Source organism: Seriola dumerili, unplaced genomic scaffold (genome assembly GCF_002260705.1).
Source record: "Seriola dumerili isolate Sdu_G_001 unplaced genomic scaffold, Sdu_1.0 BDQW01000091.1, whole genome shotgun sequence".
NCBI classification, from domain to species: Eukaryota; Metazoa; Chordata; class Actinopteri; order Carangiformes; family Carangidae; genus Seriola; species Seriola dumerili.
Genome location: NW_019174346.1, coordinates 6,811,985 through 6,836,801, shown reverse-complemented (window position 1 = coordinate 6,836,801; position 24,817 = coordinate 6,811,985). Strand labels below are relative to the sequence as shown.

General features: G+C 40.2%; 1 protein-coding gene across 1 annotated transcript in view; it reads right to left on the bottom strand.

The window, feature by feature from the left end:
- pknox2 (PBX/knotted 1 homeobox 2) overlaps positions 1-24,817 on the bottom strand; it is a 64,313-nt gene that overhangs the window by 23,173 nt on the left and 16,323 nt on the right. The window contains exons 2-3 of the mRNA XM_022745972.1: positions 10,175-10,281; positions 7,398-7,534 (exon numbers count right to left, since the gene is read on the bottom strand). Coding sequence (XP_022601693.1) covers positions 7,398-7,534; positions 10,175-10,261 — 224 coding nt within the window. The 5' untranslated portion in view covers positions 10,262-10,281. The remainder of the gene's footprint in view (positions 1-7,397; positions 7,535-10,174; positions 10,282-24,817) is intronic.

The following is a 24,817-nucleotide window of genomic DNA, read 5'->3' as shown; positions in this document are numbered from 1 at the left end:
CCCCCCTCCCTCCCCCCTCTTTTGCTGCTCCCCACTGTTTGCCAGCTAATCAGGCCTGCTGTACCCGCGTATATTAGAAGCCGGTTCGTGGTGGAGTCCTGCTGCTTTTGCTCCCAACAAGGCCCCCGTTTCCCCAGGCTACATGTCTGAAGCACACCCTATGTGAAGGGTTGGGTACGCAGACACACACACGCGTACTGTACACATGTGCACACGCACACACAAAGAACCCGCGGCACAATCTGAATAAAACCTGTCTTCTTTTCTCTACTTTTCAAACTCACCTTTTCATTCTCATGTCTCATTCTGAACTTAACTTGGGGTTTTGTTTCTCTGAAGCTGAAGCCTCTGGAAGTATGCGTATACATACATGTATATGTATCCATAAATATATGTATATACAGTATATATATATATGTGTAGTCCAAAAGTTGTATTTGCATCTGCAGTACAAAGAGTTCTGTGCTATATTTATTCATTTCTAGCATCTAGCAGCGTTTTAGGCATGACTAGTGTCTGCAGGTTTGCCTTTCAGGCTGTATACAGCCTGAAAGGCAAACCTCACAAACACATCACTAGTCTGTTGTATTTTCAAAGGTATTTCTGGCAGCTGTTCCCCTCTACGTTTTCTGTGGGCCACTCTTGTGCCAAGAACAGAACAGATAACTTAGCACGGATTACTAAGTTTCCTAAATAAAAATAATAACAATAAAAAATAAAAAAATGAAAAAAAAAAAAAACAAGGAAAGAAATCTGTGGGCTTTCTCATCCAAAGTCAAGCGGTGAGGGAACTCATAAAAATGGGTATCTGAGAGAAACAGCCAATAAAACCACTTGAGCTTGGACACAGTTTCCTGCATTCAGCAGCGACTGAGCACCAACACACGCTGACCCGCTAAATGGCGGAGGCATGGCCTGTTTTAAGCCCGTCAGACAGCTAGAGTGTTCGCGCCGCTGGAGGAGCAGCGCAGTGGTCGAGGATGCATTGATGCATTGTGGCAGTGAGGATAAACAGACTTTATGGTGCATTACGGAGGCAGGCAAACACACAAGGAAAAGCACAAATGTGGCCAATACTGTCCTTGGATGTGTCAAATTAAAAGCACTCCCTCCTGTTGTGTACGACACGAGCGGGCTTCAAGTTTTCACTTCTTTCATGCCATTAACAACAAGCACATACGCGAGCATAAACATGGGCTGAATAAATTCTTGTATCTCTTGTAGTTTGGTGACTGTTAGCATGACAGCGTGTTAACCCTCCCACAAATACACACAAACCTTTAAATCCAGTCTCAATGCAAAACACCCAGGCTGGCATGAGAGAGGCTTTCAGCAAAGACCCACTATGGAGAGGAGTGAATGATAATATGCACCATACAGGGCTCTGCGCTACAATACTGGATTCTTTGTGAGAGGATCCCAACACTGTCAAAACACAGAATAAATCCAATTTTATTGCTGATTTCTTCCACTGATGCAAACAAAACATGTCACATATCATGAACAACTGCTTCTTAAGCCAAGTAGAGGATGATGAGTAAGTTCTTGTAAGAAATAAATCTGAAGAGCAGATTGTGTCTTTTATTCCTGACTATAGAATATTCTTGAATAGTGCTTAGGTCCTTGGAAATTTTGTGGATATGGCTCTTTCTGTATACAGAAGATGTGTAATACTGCCTGTGAGGACTTGTAAAAAATACACTTACTGTTCATAACTGTTTCCCTAAGTTCTCTCCATGTAAAGCAAGTGAACAGTTAACTCAAACAAACTCATTAAAGTGTGACCTTAAAACAGCATGTTCTAGTAAACAAAGCTCTTCTACTGGAGTTGTTTCTGAGCATCACAAGGACATTTCTGTTTTTAAAAAAGGTCTATTATGATGTCTCTTTCAATTAAGTGCATGTTTCCATCTATGAGCCGAATCGGCTTCCATCAGCTGTGAGCACTACATCCGCAAACCTGAAAAACAAAACCCTCACCGGCTTTTTAATAAGATGCAGAGAATCCAGAAGGATCTTTATAGTAAATGCCACAACTCATTAGGCTAATTACCCTATCACACATTTACTCCGCTGCTAATAACAAAGTAGGCAGAGAGACAGAGAGAGGGATAGAGGAAACCACACATCTCCTCATGAAGTTGGCATTCTAGCAATTAGTGAAAAGAAACATTAAAGCCCACACACACACACACACTTCCTGAGCAGAATAATTAAAGAAAAATGGCAGAGATACTGATTCTCCATGCTTTACTCTTTTCAAAGTCTACAGCCCCCATATGAGCACTGTGTACAGGCAGGAACACTGGCAGATCAGACTTCTATTAAAATACGAGTGCTATTTGTGTCTTTTTGCATAATTCCACTCACTGTGGGAGACAGTGACTTGTGAAGTCAAATTTAATTGCGTTTATAACAAGGTAACAAGGTGTGTTTAGGCATTAGCTCCTTGCACGGACAAAAATAATTCCCAAATTCTACCCCGCTCTTCCTCCTCTGAATACAGAGCAGCACGGATTTTACTTAAGAGCTACAAATAATCACATTTAACAGCACACACTGGTGAACCCTCAGCTCCTGTTGCTCCCTGAGCTCAGCGCTGCCTCTGACACTGTTGATCACAACATTTTAATTGGCCATCACACACATTTACAGACTCAGCTGGCTCTATATTCTCCATAGCGCAATTTAACTGGGAAGTAACTCAACTTCCCATCTTATTTCTCTACCCTGATGCCCCTGTTGTGTCACATAAAGACACTGATAATATACAGCTGTTTTTGCCTTAAAACTAAATGATACTCTTTAAACGGCTGCTTAGTAGACAGATATTTGCCACTTTATGCCACTTCATGTTACAAATTCTGTAGTTAAAGGGCCATTCCACCAATTTGACATATGAAATGAAGTTGACTTGTTATGGTTAGTACCACGAAAGATACTCTATGACAAAGACGATACATTACAAGCAGTGCCAATGGTATGAAATAGTATAACACTTCCTGTTTCCTAAATTGCCAAATGACACTAGCTAGCTCATTCAGGATTATGCAACTGGTATGAAATGTGACAGTAGCTAATATCAATATCAAACCTTATCCAGACTGCATTAGATGGGAAAGAAAAGACAGATATTTTTTTTCTGTTATTACGGCCTATTGGTGCACAAAGCTTGGGCATTACAATACAACTGCTAGCTTAATATCTGATCGGCCTAGTACAAGTTCATATCAGTCTAATAATACTCTCTGTTTTCCGTCCAAAAAAAGTTAAATAATAATGACATTAATAGTATTATTTAGCCAAAATTTCAGTTTTACCTTTTAATTGATGTTTCATGTATAAGTTTATCCGGTTGGAAAGCAACAACACTGGCAGCACTGCAGCAGTGAAACCAGACCAGAACCAACAGAGAGAAGAGAGATCTGTGTTGCCAGATCTTGCAAGAGTGTGTTGCTAAGACAGAGATGGGTCTTGTATAGTTAAATAAGTTAATTTTCTCCTGATCTGTCTGTCTTAAAAATGCCATTTTAGTGTCAGAATGCGCAGAAGATCTGTGGCTTGTGATCCAATATTTATCATAAACTGTGATCCCGTTCACGTCTCCCATTGGAGTGAATACACTCAGACCTCCCACTAGTCTCCTAAAGGGGCGGGTTGGTGGCAAAACCATGTGACACAGTGACAGGAAATGATCCTGTGCGCCATCTCTTTTCTCAACTTCCTCTGGTACTACTCAGCATGTGAAAACAGCAGTATAATATCTTGGGTGGGTCTGGAGGAAAACAACACAGAACAGGTGGAAGCTAACATGCAAGGTGGTGGCCCTGAGGAGGAATTGGGTGTCCGGTGTCTTGCTCAAATACTTGGACACAGGAGCCATGTATGTCACCATGAATCAAGGGTTAGTTGAACCATGCAGTGGCGTCAGCAGCCGTAATCTTGTACACACTGTGCCTACATTTTTTTCAATGATTTTGTTTGTTTTTTTTTTAATAACCTATCTTGAAAATAAAATTGTGACAACAGGAGAACCTGTTAGGAGACTATATTCAAGAAGAGAGCGGGCGGTAAGGAGGAGTTCGGTGCGTTGATGCCGAATGATGACACTGCAGATGTGGAGCACTGATGAACATCCATCATGATATTGGAATTGATGCAGAGTTTGATGGAACTGAGAATGAACTGAGAATAGGCAGGAATACGATTTCATTTTATTTTCTTTGTCTTGTGTGGTTTTCTACTTGTTTACTGTAGCTTGGTTTGGTTGTGCTGTTGTGTATTGTTATTACTATTGTTAGTGGTTAGTTAAGCAACTGTTCTTAAAATGATGATGCTAAATGAGGGAATGCATTGCTTAATGCCGACTTTTACTTTATATTCATCAGGGATATTCAATATAGCCCTAGCATATACATTAATAGCATATTATAGCCTATTATTTAGCTGGCTGTTTTGTTTTTTTTTTTTATGTGGTAAACTAATAGAGTTTTATGGACGTGTTGTGTCGTAACTTTAAGGCTAAAAAACACCAATCAATCTCTCTCTCTCTTGCTCGCTCACTCATTCGATGAGTAGACATCATATATGTGCGCGTGTGGAAACCTGAAGGTAGCCTACACGATTTCAGTTTTACCATCAACATGTATGTGCTAACAGAGTTACAGCAATCTATGGTGCTTTAAAAAGGTAAAAAAGACTCATTTAAATGAGAGATCATCTACACACACAATTAACAGCAGCTTGCTTTGTTAATGGTTGAATTAAAGTGCTCCTGCTGTTGTGCAGCAAGTATACCGGACCTTAGTCGTCATGGTAACAATAATAAATAGTCACAGAATGGTTTACGCACAAAACCTACTTGGTCAGGTCGAGGAAAAGATTGCCGTTGGGGTTGAAATAAGTAAGGGTAGTAGACCTTTGTTGTCATGGTTACAATTACATACGTAAGCAGTTAAGGTAGTGCAATGGTGATGGATAAACAACATTTCACATTTCACATTTGGAAAAGAACAGCAGTCTCCTGTGTAAAAGTCCTATGTTTTGTCAACACATCCATTATATTGTATATATATTATAGGCAATATATATCATATATTGTCTACCACTGCCATAAATTTTTAATCTTTACATTTCTATTTGTAGACAAATGAGACATGTGTTCATTGCTCAGCTTTAGAGGTGCTGGACGGCATTGTCTTTCCCACTTTGGACAGAGCTGTTTCTCATCTTCTACTGTGCATGTTAAAAACTGTTCTACATTAATTAACACACTGAAGAATGGAAAGACAGATCTCGGCTCTTATAGAGGCACTCCAAAAAAGCAACTAATAAAGTACATTAGCATTATTAACATTAATGTATTCTCTATAGAAAACAACAAGAGAACTACAGAGCTGAGAGCACATTTAAATACACTTCTAAATAATGAGGTCTGTATGTCTTTGCTGCAGTCATTCTTGTTGTGTTTTGTTGCTGCTGAGAGCTTCTTCTTTACTCTCCTCCATATGCGGTTTAGTGGGGGGAAGAGGAGAAAAGTGGAGGTTGAAAAAACCCCATGTGCAAGTGGAAGAGGGGCTGATTTACTGATTTGGACCGCTCCTCCACCCCACCCCCAACCACCACACCAAGCTGTTTCAAACATGGCTGCTCACATCAAAGGCAGCCTTGTATCTCAGAGGAGCTGCTAAGGACTTTACAGGAGCTCGCCTCAGGCCTGAGCATGGGGGCTCGCGCTACCTCAGACAGCAGTGGCGGATACCCGCGGGTGGGACCCGAGGAGCCGGGACAGGCGGCCCAGCACAGTCTGCAGTGTCATCGTTACTTTACAGGCGGCACCAGGCAGCGCATGGCACCTTGGCTCAACAAACCTAGTTAGTTGTTGGTGTGCTGCCTACACCAGGAGATCACCCAGTAACATTAAAAATGTCTGTATTTTGAATAATTTACTTCATAAATAGATAATACAAGCTCATTATAAGAGTGCATCAATATTCTAGTGATAAGCTGAGAGAGGAGTGAGGTGTTTTTAAAAAAAAGAATTTTACTGGTGTTTTGCGTTTCACCCAGCAGTGATTTTCTACACCTAACACGGTGGTGCCTTCAAGGGCTTCTACATGTTAAATAAAGGAACAAAATTTGGAACAAATACCAGCCGCGTGATCTGTAAACATCTTAAAATAAAGAAAACATAATAAAGAAAAAAAAAAGTGGTGAAAAAAATCTTCTTTACAGTTCAGAGTGGAGATTAACAGACAACATTTCACAATACTTTTACTCAGAGCTTAGTGCTAATTGATTTTAAAGTAAAGAAAGTGCACTAATATACAATCATATTTTTAGTAATGACAAAAAGTTATTTCAAAATTTACACAGTGCTTTTGATAGATGGCCTGGAACGAGGCTGTTTTCACAAAATGTGGTGTCTCTCTCAGTATGGTTCATTTTTATATTAAGTGACCGAAACCAGTTGATGAAGTCTCTATGACTTGAAGAGTGATGCTTACCTTTGAAAATGACTGTTGGCGTGAAAGAGAAATAAATTATGTTTTACAATTAAAGTCTGGAGTCATGCGGAAACCTTACAAAAAACAACTCTGTTCGCCCAGTAAAATCTCAATGGCAGTATTTTGTGGTATTTAGGTATTTTTCATTTTTTTGTTTGTTTTTTTAGCCTACATGGTTGGATGTAATCCACTACAATACTGGAAAGCACTTGAAAAGTCATTCATTCGTTCATTGTCTCAGCCTAATAATGACGGAGTCAAGAGCCTAGAGTGAGTACACACTGTGCAGAAGTCAGAGAAACAGCCAGACTGCTGCTGCTGTATCATACATTTATTTTAAAGTCAATTTATTAAATTCAAAGAGGAAATCGAGGGTGCTTCTGCTCGCCTTTGATGAGTGAACGCATTTACTGAAGGTGCTCTTTGGTTTAAGAACGATACTAAGTGAAAATTGAAGGATGCACCCTTCAAAGTACAATTTTCAAAAGCTTTATGTCATGGCCAGTTTAAGAGAACACATTAAAAACAACACTACTGCTTGTGGCCTTCACTGGCGAGCAGCACATCAAGTCAATTTGCTACAATTTCTTAAAGCACAGCATGAGGCTAGAGAGAAAATGCAATAATTATTTCAAAGGAGGAACGAGTGAAGGGAAACTCAGGGGCGGTATAGTGCCTATTACTGAAGTTAGACTGACAAATATTGGGCCAAATAGTGACATTTGTTTACCAAGAGGCAAAGTGATTAACAGCAGCATAAAGAAAATGGTGTTTAACTGCTGTGTCCAGCAGTTAAACAAGTGCTCTATGTTAACTGGGACGTGCATTGTTCAAGACAGGCGGACAGACCCTACAATAACACATAAACGTCTCATGGGAGATTGAACCAACCTGTAAACGGCTCTTTTGTCAGACTCAAGCTGGGCCTGAGGGTCAAGGGTCACACTGACAGAGGTATTTCCTGTTGCGGTGGCTGCTGGGATATGGACCTGTGGGGTCTTAGTGTTCTGCTGAGTGGTACCCGTCATCTGGGGATAAAAGAAATAAAAATAAAAAAAAATCACAAAATTACATTCAAAAAGCTTTTTAAATATAACATCATTATTATAGTTTTATTAGTTATTAGTTTATTATAGTATAGTGGTTTTCAGTTGAAGCAGGTGGGAGTGCAGAGCTTTGATATCTTTGAGACAGCACTTGTGCATAGGCACTTAGACACTATGAGTATCTGCACCAAATTTCATAGTGAACGATCTGAGTAGTTGTTGAGACATTTCAATCTGGACCCACATTATTATCCCTAAAACCAAGTTACTACATGGCTTAAAACAAAACAAAAAATCATATTACATTTGAACAAATCAAATGTTGGTGCAAATCAAAATTAAACATAAATTCAAGAAATTAATGTGTTTCAGTGTTTTCATCTCACCTATAATGGTCTAAACTGACTGGACCAGAATCGCAAAAGATTTGCTTTTAATTAGCTTAAGCGTGAGTGTCACATGATCACAGGGTTATCTCCTGAGCATGCAGCTGCTTGTCAGGTAATTTTTTAATCACTTTTCAAAAGCATTACGGTGCAACACAGACTGCAAATGAGGCTGAAGCTGGAATGAATAAATATTGCCAAACAGGTCAGTAGCCTTGTAATGAAGCTGTTACGCAAAATGAATCACACAGGACGGATTAAGTCACTGAACAAGGCACGCTCAGGTCATAGATAGATTCCAGTTAAATGATAGCGTAAATATTCATTTTATAACAACAGAACAGTAAGTGATAATATGAAAACCAAAAGACCACTGGTGTCGGTGGTGGTGGTGGTGGTGGTGGGGTTCAACTTGGACTCATTAGAGAATCTGTTAACTTCCTCTGGTGTAATTTGTGCTTTGGGGTGGGCAGAGGAGTGACATGCTTTACAAACACTACCCATTGTCGTCCTTATCCTTTACCCCACTTTCCTCTCTCTCTCATTCCTTCTCTCTGAGGAAATGAGTCTAACAACCCCCATTTCCCCCTGCCTTTTTTTTTTTGAGTCAGGGTGGGGTGGGAGGAAGCTTCAAGTCTTAATCCAAGCACCAAATGGAAAATAAATTAGCTTCTTCACACTTAACTAGCTCTCATTTGCATTTGCCAAGCGCGCACACTTGCAGCTCGGGAGCTCTCCCCTGGCACTAATCCTCTGGGCGAAAGCAGACAGAGGTGGTGTGGACAAGGAGGAGGGTTAGACGGTCAGATGAACCTGCTCTGCTTCACCTCCACGGGATGGTCTGTGGTGTGAGACAAAGCCTGTGTCCAGCCACAGTTAATTACACTGACCTGTTGGTGGCATCACGTGCTGTGCTGAACACTGCAGGCTTCAGAATTGTCCTTTTATTCTTACACTTTGACATCAGTATGTTTCACTCTCGCACTCATGTCTTCATTATAACATAACAATTATAAAAGGCATTACTATGATACTAGATTAATACAGCTGTAATGTTTTATTACAATAATATTCCTTTAATATTCCTGTAGAAAATTTTACTTATCCATTGTGACATTATTGTAGCTTTACTGTATTTAACCCTGATGTGTTGTTTGCTCTAAAAACATAATTTTATCACCTTGACGCTTTGTGACTTTTCTCAAATTTTTTGAAAATACTTATAAACATGATTTTGAACTGATGACATTTGTCCATTACAGCATCATACAGGGACCTCAGCTACAAAACCTGGTTAAATACAATGGATGTTCATGTACTCTGTATCTGTGATTGGTGTTGACACAACCTTTTACATAGCACAACCCCTCCCAAGTGCCTAATAAGAGTTTATAGCAGTTACCAAAAAGGGATTGGGACCTGTCTGGGGTCTAGTTGACCCGAAACATTAGTCACATCAGATGTATCATTTGTCTTTTTGGCGAAGAATATATATTTGTTTATGTGTAGGCCATATACCATATAAAATTGACTTACTTCTTAATCTAATATAATATCACTTGATGGTCATTTCTATATTTTGTCACCTTCATCAAATGTACAAACTCAGTTACCTCAACATTTTTCTAAATATTTTAATAAGCCTATTTAAAAGAGAAAACTGTTATAATTATTATTATACTGAAGAATCCACTGTAATAAAGTAATATTACTTCAATGCTACCATGTCATCATTATTATCTCCCATAAAAAGAAAAAAAAAATTTTTTTAGACTTAACAATTATATTTGTATCTTCTTAACCAACTACTAATCATGACATTACTAGTTGGAAAGAGCAGGAATTATTGATTCAGTGGTTTTTCTTGCACAAAAAATATTGATTGAGTGAGTAATTGAAATCACCTGAAAACTTGCTTGCCGATTTTAAGCACAATAATCATGACAATAATGAAGATAACGACATGACGATAATCAAGATTTTGCCACTCAGTGCTAATCTGCTTCACCTAATTAACCACCACCACCACATTCTGATCTTATTATTTGATCGCTTAAGTCAGAATTGACATCATCGTTTGTCCAATTGAGCCTAACAAAGAAGAATCTACTGAAATAACCCAAACAGTAACTTTGGAGGAAAATAGTATGCCTGTGTTAGAAGACCCATATGGTTCATTCGTGTGGTGCTGCTATAGGATGAGTTGGTATGTCAAGCACTGAGGTAAACCCCTGACCTGTTGGCTCTCCTGGTACGATGGTGGAGGAACACTCTGGGTGGCCATCATTGTCACTGCAGGTGCTGGGGACACATGTTGCATCATGGGATAGCTTCACATTGAGACTAGGAAAGAAATACAGGGGGAAAAAAAGAAGAGAGAAAACATGAATCCAGTGCAAGCAGTGATTGTAAATTCTATTATAGCAGCAGCCACCAGGTGCTGCTATAATTAAATAATAGGAGATGGGATTCTCACACAGCATCTAACTCACTCTCCCCTCTCCCACTTCTTTTCCTCTTCTCCGTTTACTAATTTATTTTCTTTTGCTCTGTCTCCCCTCAGTCTCCCTCTGCATGTGTTGCATAGAGCTGGGATGATGTATTAATACTGGGTGATCTACAAGCAGCTACTGAACCGAAAGAAAACAAAGCAACACAAACTCAATCATGGAGCCCTTTACAGACATTTTTTACATACCAGCAGGTTCATAATGACACCACAAACAAACCCGACTACTTGTTTACCAATTACAGACAGCTATGCTTGTTTACTAATTACAGCTGGCTTTTAAAGTAACGCATCATGGCGGAGTCACCTTGGTTGTCTCGATGTGCTGGCTGCTGGTGTTGTTGTGTTTTCCGCCGTTACCAAGCCAATCAAGAGGGCTAATTAGGGCTCTTGTTGGTGGGCTAATTGCTATTGGCTGGAACCCCACAGGGCTGAGGACCGTACCCTGTGGAATGCCGCTGTAACCATCGCCCCCACCCCCACTGAAGGAGCTAATTGTGTTACACACACCAACTCACACACACACGCACAGACCCCTACCATTGCCCCAACTTACTATAGGCAAGCACAGCAGGTGCTCCATCCTGAAGCTACATCTAACCTACGTGTATACGCTGCATGAAAATGTCTTGTAAATTACTTATTTGACCTGAGGGGGGGAAGGGATGTTTTGATAAATGTGAGGGTAAACTTTATTAAACCTTTTATTTATCAAATTTTACTTGAGTGAAAAATAAATCTAATCCTTGATCTCACAAACTGACTGATACAGACACTACAAAGTTCAGTTTGGTGCTTTAAACACTGATGCGGATTGTCAAATGAATATTTCTTCAAATTCCAAAAGTTCACCGGATACCTTGAGCTACTGCACTTATTGGAAAAACGCCTCATAATGCCACATAAATCCTTGTGTGGTCATGAAAGACAGGCAGCAATTACAATGGACTGGTGCACATGGACTGAACAGTATTGACCTGGAGGAAAACGCTTGATTATAAGCTAGTGAAATGGAACTGGAACATCTGAGCAAAATCTCTGCGCTGGTTGCAACATCCGTTCAGAGCTGCCGCCTCAGGATATAAAAAATGTGCTGTAAATCCGCCTGACCACTAAAGCCGAGGATTTGCAGTATGTGATTCTGAGTTGTGAGGTTCTGGTCTGATGAAAAGAAACTATAAATATCATATAATAAGTTTTAGAAGAACACCATGCAAGGATCTAAAAAAAAGATTTACCTGAATATCACAGGGGAAATCATACAAAATGAAAATATACCATAACATACAATGAGCTTACAATAAATGTAAGGAGTATTAGGAACATAAATGTGATTGTGTGGTTAATTCTGCTAAGTATGAACACCACAGCAGTGTTACGCAGCCCTCCTGCTTTCAATGCTTTAAAAACCCCTGTTGTATGCTCCTGCTATATCCTCATATGTGTGTGTTGAGCTCCATGCTCCTTGAATAAAGAGACTCTCTTTAGGTAAATTTCAGATTCCTGCTGCCAGACAGGAAGTGATGCAAACATCTCATCCCCTTCTTCGGAATCAGGATAATGCATGACATGCGTTTGCAGACAGTGAGCTCATCCCTCACTGAGACCCAGAAACCTGGCAATGTCTCTGCCTGGAAAAGTCAGAGACAAGACAAACCGGCTGAGACCCGACTGAGAGTGAGTGGCATCTGAACCCGCCGCTGCTGCCAACGCTCTGATGTTAAATGCCGGTTTAGTTTCATTGATGAGTTCTAATTTGGGGTTTTAGCTGCAAATCTGCATGTTTTATCATGTAATACTGTGTCTGTGTGTGCCGGCTATGCTTGCGCGTGTATGTATTCAGCGCGGCATTATACGAGCATGACTGTTTGCCCTGTGTGTGTTCACATTTGTTTGTGTGCCATGTGCATGTCTCTGCGAGTCATTTTGTGTACTGATTGCGTCTCCTGGTTTCTCTTCTCATTCCAACTGGTATCAGCTGAAAGGCATCTTCTCTGTTATCAGTCCTCATTTTAATTGCAAATGCAGCGAGCGTGTTAGTGATTAAATGGAAAATTGCACATTAATTGATGAGACTGAAGATAAAGCAATTCCAATTACTGCACAGTATTTTAGGCGGCCTCTCAAGTTTCGCCGTCCCTCGAAGGAATGAGCCACCAAACGCCAAATTTGAGGAGGCAATCGTGCATCCATAAATAAACACACGGGGACACGTAACATGCACAAGCACATGCCATACCACGGCTGCTGAAGTGTGAATGTACGTACAACAACAGACAGGAACTCTGCAAGAACACCAACAAACAAGACATTTAATTTCAACAGTGAAATGAAACGCACCCCAGAAAACTAAAAGTACAAATCTCTCTTTTAAAGACGTCTTGCAAAAGGAGACAATAATCATTCCACAACCACGCTCTCTGAACTCACCAAAGGTGTACAGTTACACAATAAGTCGTAAAATTCATTTTGAGGACAAATGACATGTTTGTTCCTCAACAAAGGCCTTTGAATTATTACAGTGTTCATAATGCATATCAATTGAAAAATGCCTGTAGTCGCAATCAAAATTCAAAAGCAAGCATAAAATGGAAAATGAGAAGTAGGCATAAAATTATTCCAACAAACATCAAAGGGTTTTATGAATTTGGATTGGAGGCACTCGCGCTCTTTCATCGGATTCTGTGCAGTAAGAAACGCTTCTATTCAGCATTCAATTTTCCAGCAATTCTCAGGCACAGAATGGGCCTCTGCTGCACTGATGTAAGGTTAGTCAGTAGTGTAGCTGCAGTTTCACTCCGTGTACCACCAAGCAACTGAAATGAAAATCCATATCTGGTTACATATGATGTGATCACTGCCCGCCTCTGGCCACCACACTTCAACCTTGTCTGCCTTTGGTTTGAAGGTGAATTCATTGTACAGTGTTGAACTTTTATCAAATGTGAAATGGGAATGCTTCCTGGTGTAAGCCAAGGTGATAAAAAAAAAAAGAAAAAAAAAAAGAAAAGGAAAGCGGACCCTCCTTATTTAAACACAGAGAGCAGCATCATGGAGCACATGCCTTGCAATCTAGATCGTGACCTGGCAGGGGTTTGGCACCAGATCATTAAAAGCAGACGTGGTAGATAAAAGATGTGATCCTCTCTCAAGTGGATTTATCAACACTTCACTTCTTGCAAAATCACAGTAGTAAAGTAGTGAACAAAGGTGACAGGGCAGACATAGTCACACAAGTTTTAGAGCAGGTAATGGATTAATTCCTCAAAAAAAAAAAAAAAAGAAAAAGAAAATGAAATGAAAATAATGATGTTGTTGAGTTGGATGTTTGAGACTGAGACTGTTATATCCTGATTTTTATAGCCCAGTTCAACTCACTGCACTCACTACCAAACCAAAGATAGGTGACAGTTGGCATGGAGGTAATGTCGTATGATGATGTTTACAGCCTATTAGGTGCTGCTAGTATAACACACCCAAATCGCCATCCAAAACATCAGCAGTCCAGTTGTATTCAGGGTAATGTAGGCACTAGGTTTTGACAGGGAATATTTTAATCATTCAACACCATTATGGCGTATTTCCACCTTGGAACTGCAGTGAACCAATGACAGTCTCATAAAAACGGATTCAGACAGCCAGGGATTCATACATCATTGTTAGTGCAGAGAGCAAGAGTTTGAATCAGCACAACCACTAACACTGTGTCCGCCACTGCCAGTTACAAGCTAACAAACAACATAAACAAATAAAAAATGCTAACTGCGCTAACCGTTCTAATATGTCTGCTCGTTGTGGATTTTGTTCACAACAAACTTGTGGTTGAGTCTCTCTGATGGTTCCTCCTCTAACTTGATATGATGAGCTTCCAGTCCCAGTTTTCCATTCTTCCTCACATTTTATGTGGGAAAACCATGTTACACAAAATATTAATCATAGCAGAATATTTTTACATAGTTTAAAACATGTCTGGAGAGGAACTTTAAACTGTGCACTGCAAGTTCGACAGAGTGACAGAAGTGCAATGCTAGATGTGTGGAGTGCACTTTTATGGGAGCACCAAAGTGATTACACTTCATCCTGAGGGGACCATGAATGCCTGAAGCAACTTTCATGGGAATCCATCCAGTAGTTATTGGACATTTTACTCAAAACCACAAATGTCCACCTCGGGCTGGTGGCTGTGCGATCACCGGAGTAATCAGGATTCATCCTTTTGGCACCATATGAACCAATTTCATGACAATTCATCCAACAGTTGTTGAGATTAAAATGATATTTATGTACACACTTATTTACTTCACTTAGTATTGATTATCAACAAAAGCTCTTCTTAGTGCAATCCAAAATTCACCATGCTGTTTTCAACAAACTAGTAAAAGCCTCTCGAAATCACATGCAAGTCTCCCTATTTGCTTTCATTAGCCACAGAATTGCTTAGGAAAAAATAATGAAATAATTTTACAAGGGCAGTCTGCAATTCTGAGACAAATTAGCTCAATCCCCATGATGCCAATTTCTTAAAAACCACAACAACAAACTGCAAACGCAGATCTGACTTAACTATTGATCGATTTGATCTGCTTCTCAGAATCCTGAAGTGTTCCATGAATAATACTGTATGTTGAGGATATTCATGAAAAAAGAGACACCGTATCGCAGTTTTACACCCAAAGCCAGAGTCACATCCACTCTCCACATGTTGGAGCCATGACAGATACCTGACACCTGATCTGATATCACGTGCATGCAGGAAGCAGGAAACCGTGCTTTCTGTGGATGCGCTGTCATTTGCACATTTCCCTATCAAAATCTCATTTAATCTGTCCTGTTTGAGTTTGCTGGTTTAAGAGGGTTGACCTGCAGATGCAATGAATAACATTTGGAAGTGGGTATGTCACCTTGGTCAGAAATTATGCATCTTGATGCCCTGCAAGAGAGGAAGATGAATAAATAAATCAGGTGTTTTTGAATATGAGTAGGATCTAATCATCGCCTTATTGTCAGGCCTGATTTACAATGCAAACACCAGGAGGCAAGGCCTTGATGGCGTTGAGTAAACTGGTGGAGGGAAGTGCGGAATGGTAATGAGACTGGGGCAGCGGAGGGGGGCCCCCTGTTTACACATTTGTGGTCGGACTCAACACAGAAATCGGAAAACACACAGATCAGAGCGCAAACACCCCACACACACTCGGGAATGGGCATACATGCAAACACAGGCATGTACTGTATATTAATGCACAAATGCCAACACTAAACACAGAGATAGCAAAGCTTCAACCAGTGTCATCCTGAGGGCAATATCACACACATACTGTGTCTTGCCCTTACACACAAGCACACATGCGTCTCTACACACACACATACACTCAGAGGCGTGAGTGCATTCACAGCCAGAGGCAAAGATAGTCTCACCAGTGGTCTTAGGGCTACAAATAACCCCGAGGCTAAAGAGAGCTCCGCACATACTCAGGACCCAGTCCACACTCCCAGACCACCTCATTAACCTGAGCCAGCAGCCCTCCCTCCGCCCCAACCTCGCAACACCCTGCCCCTCACCAACCCACACTTACAATTCATACTAGTATCATTTATTCATCTGCTCTTGTTGATTGGACTCATCCTCACCCACAAGATAGATAAGGCATGGATTTGAAGCTCGGTGAAGGACGTTTCAGCATTGTTGAGAACATTGTTAAGTCCGGGTTCACCAGGATCGCAGTGAAAGTGGCGAGGCATGGTGGATTAATGTAGGATGTTGTATGAAAGATTTCGTCTCGAGGGTTGAGGGAAGAAGAAGTTTGTATGATTTTCTGTCTCTCCAGTGCTCTGGAAGTTTCTCAGTGTTACCTTATTGCAAATATTGCAGCTGGGTATTTGGAGCAAGATGTTGTGCTGTTGAAATAAGATCCACAAAGAAAAAGTGAGTGCCCCTGTGGTCACCGCATGGCTGAGCAAAAAGCAACACACCCACATACAATTTGCAGAGAATGTTGTGTTACCTCAGTTAGCTATTGAATAAGGACTAATTAATTAGATGATCACAAGCCAGAGTAGGTTATAAACAAATTGCAATGCTCAGAATTTGTTTACAGCTTTGCAAGGTTAAATCTTCATGAGACAACTTCACCGTTCAGCAGCTTAGCAGGTGGAACATTTTAGTCCTTTGGTTTCCCTCTTCTCACTCATTGGGCTGACTTCACTCCAAAGCTTTCACTGACTCGTCCTTATCAGTTTCCAATGACATTTTGTGCTTGAATTTAAATTTATAACCTTTCCAGTTTATTCTTTCATACTGAACTTCTTAATGAACGTCCTTCACATATTCAAATATGCCCCACAGCCATAATGAAGACACAAGGATTTCCCCTGGGCGTAACAGTTTGCAAGATTCATCTCTTTCTTTCTAACTGCTGACAATAGCGTCGGTGCTCCAGTCTGACTGCGATTCTTGTTTTCTTTGTGTTTATGCAAATGTTTGTTTGGATATTACAGATTCCGGTTTGATTGTCTTCCTTCCTGCTTTTAAAAATTAGATTAAAGTCTCAAGTAAAATGGATTGTGGAGAAATTGCAGTACAGTAGAAGAATTTTTGTAATTCCCAGTGGACAGGAGCAAATAACCTTATTAGCATAGCTAAAAGCCATTATTATAATGAGGTAAGCCTTTTTATTTTATTTTTTATTATTTTTAAGAGGCTAAACATATAAGACCAAGATGAAAAGAATATTCAGGCTGCAGGTAAATGACTGTAGCATCTTTAATCATCTGTATCAAGGGGTGCCTGATTTTTAACCTTTTTTTCTTTTACTTTACTAATAAAGGTTAGAAAGAAAGCAAATAGAAGGACTTCATATTAATGTCTATTCTTTTGATGGTTTTTTAGTTAAAACAATTAAAAAAAAAAAAACTCCTCAAAATGTGGGCTTTAACTAACAATTGGTTTTTACTTTAACTGTCTGCTTTCATTTTTTATATTCATTTAGATATTGATTCATACAAAGCACTGAGTTGAGATTATAACTAAGTGTGGTTTTCTTTTCATTGTGCCACTGGAATGAAGAACAAAAATGTTTCAACAATTCATACTGAAATTCAAAATTCAAAAATGTAAATGAATAATTTGATGTGTTTATTATGCATGTTATTATAATTAATAAAAATTATAAAAAAAATACATATATATTTATATACATATAGATGTTTTTTTTATTTTAATTGTTTTACTTAAACTACCACCCTATATACATAGATCATATGGTTAGGTAGTGCTGTATAGATACTGTATATAGCCATATGGTGCTGGTTTGGGTGGATGCAAATTTCTAGCCAAAAATCAAATCAGTGCATGTTTATGATTGCGATGCTGTGCTCTCAACTGCAACTGAAGTTTCTGATTGATTACTGTGTTACATGATTAACACATTAATGCAAAATCGACTTTCTTGACTTAAAGTAAAAAAAAGCCAAAACATCAGAGAGAGCACTCATTAATTTGAAAACAGCTTCCCATTGGCTACGGCTCAAATATGCCAGCGTGGAGGTTTGTTTGCTCCCAGTAGGCTGCAGCACACTCCTCAGTCCTCCCACATAGAAAATAAGAAGAAGAACATGGACATGCTCTGCTACATACGTACACGGCACACACATGGCAAACGTGGCACGCAGGGACCGAATGGTTGTCGGACCTGCTTCAGTGAACTTATTTTTGTTTCAGCTCTGTCGTGGATAAATTTAAACAAAATGGCGCTGCATCATTTCCTAAAACAAACACACACACACTCATACAGGCATATGAACACACACTCCTGGGAAGAGGGTGGGTGGGGTGGGTGGAGAGTGCCAACAGTGCACTCCCCTTCACCAACAAAAATAGCACTGCGTCTGTATGGTGCAAAAAGGCTCTGAGAACCATGGATGAGATGATGATCAGAAGTATGTGGATCTCAAGCCACATTCATTAAATGACAGGTCTGGAGATAACAATAAATCAATAAATCCAGTATCTTCCTCTGAGCTCCACTGTAGCCTAAAGACTATATAAAAAGGTATCAATGAGCCACACTGCTGTACTGGAGGACATGTTCAGTTATTACAGTGAACTGTTTATTTTGACTCAGTCCCACATACACCTTCCTGCTGCCCTAAATACTCAATAGCGCCCCAAGTCTGTGGCTAAACATTTACTCCTGTTTGCAACAGCTACAGTTCTCAGCTGTTTTAGAAAATTACTGAATGGACTATGAGTCTGAGTCTGTGAGGCTGTAATTATGCAGTGCTGTGAGTTAAATTTTAACATCAGCGTGCCGTGCTCACATGCTCAAAATCACTACGCTAATCACAATGCTAATGCTAATGCTGATGTTTAGCCAACAAGTCCTCTACCATATCGGTTGCCTGTCCCTGCCCTCAGATAAAACCCATGAGAGCATGCCAGCGATAGGTGTCCCGGACCTTCATTGTCATGGTTACAATAACACAACCCATAGAAGCATACCAGTAGTAGGTATACTGGTTCTTCATTGTCATAGTGATAATAATAAACACGCAGTTAAGTTTGCGTAAGTGTCACAGTTTGGTTACAAAAACTACTTCGCTAGGTTTAGGAAAGATTTGTGGTTTGGGTTAAAATATGTTCTTCCTTAAGTTTAGAGAGGACCTTTGTCGTCATGGTTACAATAATAAACATATCATGGACCAAAAAAATAACACTAACTGACTAAAGGTTTCACACAGGAAATTGTCGCCTGTGTTTTGTCGACCCATCCATCCACCTCAATCTTCTCCTCCTTACTCCTCCTTGCACCATATACTACGTCATCTGACTTCCTCCTTTGCTCCCGTCATAATTACTACGGCCACTAGAGGTCATCTAACAATAAAACCTAACGATAGGTCATAAAAAGATGCTGCACAGATGACCTATTGCTTGTTCCTAAAGGACAGTCGCTGTTTAGCAGGTATAATGTTTACCATGTTCACCATCTTAGTTTAGCATTTGATAATTAGCACTAAACACAGCTGAGGCTGATGGAAATGTCATTAGTTCTGCAGGTGTATGGTCATGAAAGGTATTGGATGAATTAAAATTTTGACCTTATGGTGGCATTAAATGAAGAAGTCAGAGCCAAACTAAAGTTATTACAGCTCATTCTGACAGGAACATAAAAAGTCTAAACCAAATTTCAGAGCAATCCATCCAATAGTTTCTCTCAAAACCAAAAATGTTAACCTCATGGTGATGTCAAAAGAAAAAAAGTCAGGAGATCACCACCACACCTGCCTCATGTTTTGTGTCAGTCAATTCAATCAATCCAGTCAATCCAGACCAAGGTGGTGCCCAAAAAAGCTACAACTGGAACTGAAATATATTTATGACCAGTTTTTTAGTGAGAACCAATGGGCTCGGCACATTTGGGGTGTATAGCTTTATTATTACATAATTGTGTCTTGTTTAACAGTGTTTCAAGGTTGGGAACACAGAGGAGAAGTGACCTGATGTTTTGTTCAAGGCATCCAGAGATTCATTGAGGTTTTAGCGTGATGTATATACAAGCGCTGTCTTGCATGTTCCTTGTGTTCCATTCGGCTGCGTTCAGCCATCTCCCAGAAAAGCAGCTAAGGAATTTTAATGTTGAAAGGTAGTGGAGGGCCGAGTGTCTGCAGAGTGTCTGCTAAGCTGATAAACATCAGAACGCTGAAGGTAGAAAAATTCAGGCGAAATTGGAAATGCAATCAACCCCGCTCCCCCCCACCCCCACCCCAAACCCCCAACCCCCACCTCACACCAACACTTCAGTCCTCCTCTTCCTCCAGTGTCATGTTTGCTGGCACATACATTGTGCACCTTATCTGCCGTTGCATCTGCAAGGTTTCTTTTTTTAAACGGATACCTTATCACAGCGGGTGTGTGCCATCCATGTCAGTCCGGAGCAACTTCAGCTACGGGTAGAGCTACGTGACTGACAACAGAATGACACAGAGCGGAGGGTGGCTTATTCACTTTAAACACATTACAGAATAAAAGAGTAGCTGACAACTCAAACTCAGAGGCATTTGACTTGACGAAGTGGCACAGTTAACAGTAATTCACTTTTTCAGCTTCCTGAACTGAACTGAGGATAAAGTGAATTAGTTTATATGGTCATGTGGTGGAACAGGTATTACAGTTTGAATTGAATTCTGAAAATGGCCAGAAGGTTTAAAACAAGCACAGAGCAAAATGTAATCATCAGCCGGTGATTCTCAAGCTAGCTGCTATAGTTTCACAGCAGTGTGGTTTCTAATCACTACAGAGCAAATACATTCCACTAATACATAATAAACTGGAATGTTAGCTGGTGGAACCAGCAGGCTTTGGTAACGAAAACATGAAGACCTGTATATAATGTACTCCAACACAATTGTCCTGCAGTGAATAAACCTGATCAATTAACTTTTTTTTCTGGCACTGTGTCAGTGACTTATTAATACAACTCTATCGTCATTTGAGGCTCATTGTGTTATATTAGATTGTAGTGCACGAACACTGAACGGTGTCTAGCTTCTGTGGATGTACTATAGATATTTAAGCACTTGCCTGTAAATTTCTCCAACGCTGTTATGCATGCTACAACCAATCCTTAAATTACAACACTGAGGTATATTTTCCATATCAACAGGAGAACCTGATCATTCTTCCATCTTTACTTTTATTTTGGTAAAGACTGTAAAGTTTGTCCTGAGGGTGGCGCCACAGGGTTTATTCTCTGATATCTTAGACTCAACTCATCAGGCTCAGCTCTACATATTTATTTGCCTAATACATTTAGCAGAGAAACGCAGTCACTACCTAGATCATGTTTAGTAGCAATTTTTTTCTTTTTGTACAAAATACAAGTTACAGGATGGTGGTCAGGGTAGATGGTGGGTGTTCAAGGCACAGGACTCGTAAACTTCTGATTTGTTCAACATTTAATAAAAACCACCCTTTTGCTTATTTGTTCAGTATCAGCAGTTTGTGACTTGCTAGATATGTTCACTAAGTTTCCATTATTTTGATAAAAAACTGCAATTCAAAATTATCTCAAAACAGAAAAAATCAGTAGTGTAAATGTAATTTCTAAGATTTGCTACCTGTGCTACATAAGGTTTACATGTCTACTATGATCTGCTATCATTTACAGTACTAAGTACTATAAGCATGCTAACAACAGCATGTCAGCAAACCAATTCAATGCCCCTGACAATCACCCCAACTTGCTGATATGGTCTTTATATTCAAATAATGAATAAGCCTAGATTGGCTGTATTAACAGGATGTTACTATGGAAACACAGCTAATGCACACCCTGAAAAACAGTAAGTGGGTCCAGGTGTTCACTTGTCTCAGGGAAAGAAGCTCAGGATAATATTAAGAGATGCCACATTTAGGTTTACATTCTACATCGCATGACCTTAGTATGACCTTACTGTAAATAAAAAAAGGACTTCATTAATTTTCATCCTCTAATACTGGCTGCAATATTTATTTTGGAAATTTGAGTCTCCAACACAGTCACAAACAACAGAAAATGACCCCCGGCTACAATGTTTTCTGTTTTTCTTGGATCTGCCTTTTACACAGATAGTTGAACATGTTTGCAATTATCTATAGTTCAGTAAAAGCTGTTGAGAAAATCCCAAACAGTGTTTATTAGACCCCCTGGGGTGCTCAGCTGATGTTTGTGGTTGAATTCTCCTGAACTCTCCTGAGCCATCAGCTAGATCAGAATCTAGTATATGGCTCGACCTTGTGAAATGAGGACATAGTTCAAAACTATTCTGAAACTGCTACTAGCTTTAGCCTGCTCAAAAAGTCACAAAGGTTGTGTCTTAAATCACTCAGTCATTCACTACTCCCTGTTCACTATCTAGGGAATTCTATGTAGAGGACGAGAGCTCAACACTTTAGGACACTGCTTGGGTCATTTTCTCTGCGCCGTTTTTCTTTCATTCTCTCTGTGCTCACATATACAGTAATTTAATACAGCTGAATTCACAATAAAACTGTTCTCATTTACATGTTTTTCGGAACAAAAATGAAACAGTGACTGAATCGCAACACATTGAGACTACATGTTAAACAGCATTCGCTTCACAGATGCTGCTCTACTGCTGCAGGAGAGCATAAGTTCAAGCTTGTGGGGCAATGCTGGTGCAATACTCTTCTACGGAAAGTAGCCTAGCTTTGTCCAAAACGTACCTAACGACATTCATCACTAGGTGCTTTTTGAAAAAAACAGGTCTGAATAAGTTGGTAAATCTAGCGTCAAAGACGCTAACGCTGGGAACACACTGCATGGCAGCTGCTGTCGCTGCTACTGCCAACTCTATCAGGCTATTAGAATGTTGGATAATAAATTATAAATTCATTTCTGATTTATTTTTGACACAAAATGTCAATAAAATGCCACTGTCTCCACATGCAGCTGCTAAAATGATTATATATATATATTTATATTTTTTCATGTGGCGAGAGAGTGAGACGTGTGGCAGTGAGTCCGCTCTGACCCCTCAACATGTGTGCCAAAATGAAAAACAAGAAGTTCCGCAGCCGCCATGCACACACCACGCAGCCAATGTGTCCCTGGCCTAATTTGGCAACACTGCTTGTAAACATAATAGAAACTGTTTGTGCCAAATCATTTTGAAAGAGGAATGGCCAATGGGAAAACTCCAATGATCGGCCAGCCGACCAATGGTGTAACTTCATCACTCAGTCAGTCCAGACAAAAATTTGAAATGTTCAACCAAAATGAAAGTGACCCACAAACACCAGTACACACACACACACACACACACACACACACACACACACACACACACACACACACACACACACACACACACACAGTGAGACCAGCAGAAGGGAATATTTGAGGAGAGTGGTGGGGGATTAATGAGATGGGGATTAGCAGGTGGGCAGCTCTCTCTCTCTCTCTCTCTCTCTCTCTCTCTCTCTCTCTCTCTCTCTCTCTCTCTCTCTCTCTCTCTCTCTCTCTCTCTCTCTCTCTCTCTCTCTCTCTCTCTCTCTCTCTCTGTGTGTGTGTGTGTGTGTACACTTGTGCATATCTATGTGTGTCTGTGGTGTTAGCCACTTAAGTGTTAGCAGAGCTCTGGCTGGGGAGGGGGTTTTGGTGAGTTTGTCTTGGCGGGACAAGGCAGACAGGCAGACAGTAGTCTGTTTAAAAAGAGCTGCTGCAGGCCAGACAGAAGCAGAGGATGACTGAGCAGACTGGCATGTATGACAAGTGTGCACTGAGGACCCCAGCCAGGGTAATGACAGGTCAGACTGAGCATGCAAAGCAGGGAGATAAGAGAAGATATATTATTTGGTTATGTTATTTGCAGCAAAGCTGCAAAAAACTAAAAGCTATATCTGTGTCACAAAACCTAAGATCCTGCTGTTTACACACTCCTAAAGGTGTGTGATGTTGTTTAGATATCAAGTGATTCAGTATAGCTGAGATATATTATGTAGGGTGTGTGTATGACACAAAGCTATCTCTATCTGTATGAATTTATGTGACAACAATATCCGTATTTGGATTTATGCTGGACATGGAGAATGCCTACACTTTAAGTTTTAAGAAATCATGTAGATTGCTTCATATAATTTTCTGATTTTCTTCTGTCATTTATCCCTTTTGGCTTTAAAACAGAACCAGTTCTCCTCGTACACCTGCTCACAGTTTTTAAGGTACTTGGCAGGTAAGTTGTTCCAGCATCTTGGAAAACTTGCCACAGTTTTCTGTCTCTTCATGTGAACCCAGACTGTGACACAGGGCTCTGTGGGGATCAGACCATCTGTTGCAGGACTCCTTGTTCATCTTGTCTCTGAAGATAGTTCTTTATGACTGGTTGTATTTTTAGTCTTGTTGTCCTGCTGTAGAATGAATCTGAGGCCGATCAGACACCTCCCTGATGGGATCATATGATGGATAGTTCTCAGAATTAAGAAGACCAGTAATTCTGACCAAATCCCCAGCTCCATATTTAAAAAATGTAGCCCCTAACCTGCAAGGAGCCTCCGCCACGCTCCAGTGTTGCAGACATGTATCCCCTCAGAGAACAAACTGACTTCTTTTGCAGCCAAATATTTCAAACTTGAACTCATCGGTACAGAGCACCTGCTGCCGTGTATAAATGAGTCACTTGGCTTTGTTTCCACATTAGAAGAATTGCTCTTTGGCTGCGAGTCTCCCATAAAGACGACTTCTGACCAGACTTCTGTGGACTGCAGGGTGTCCCACGGTCACACTGGTTTCTGCCAGTTATGAGCTGATGGACATTTTTCAACTTCAATGAGAAGTTCTTCATTTCATTTGTCTTTCATCTGCTGCACTG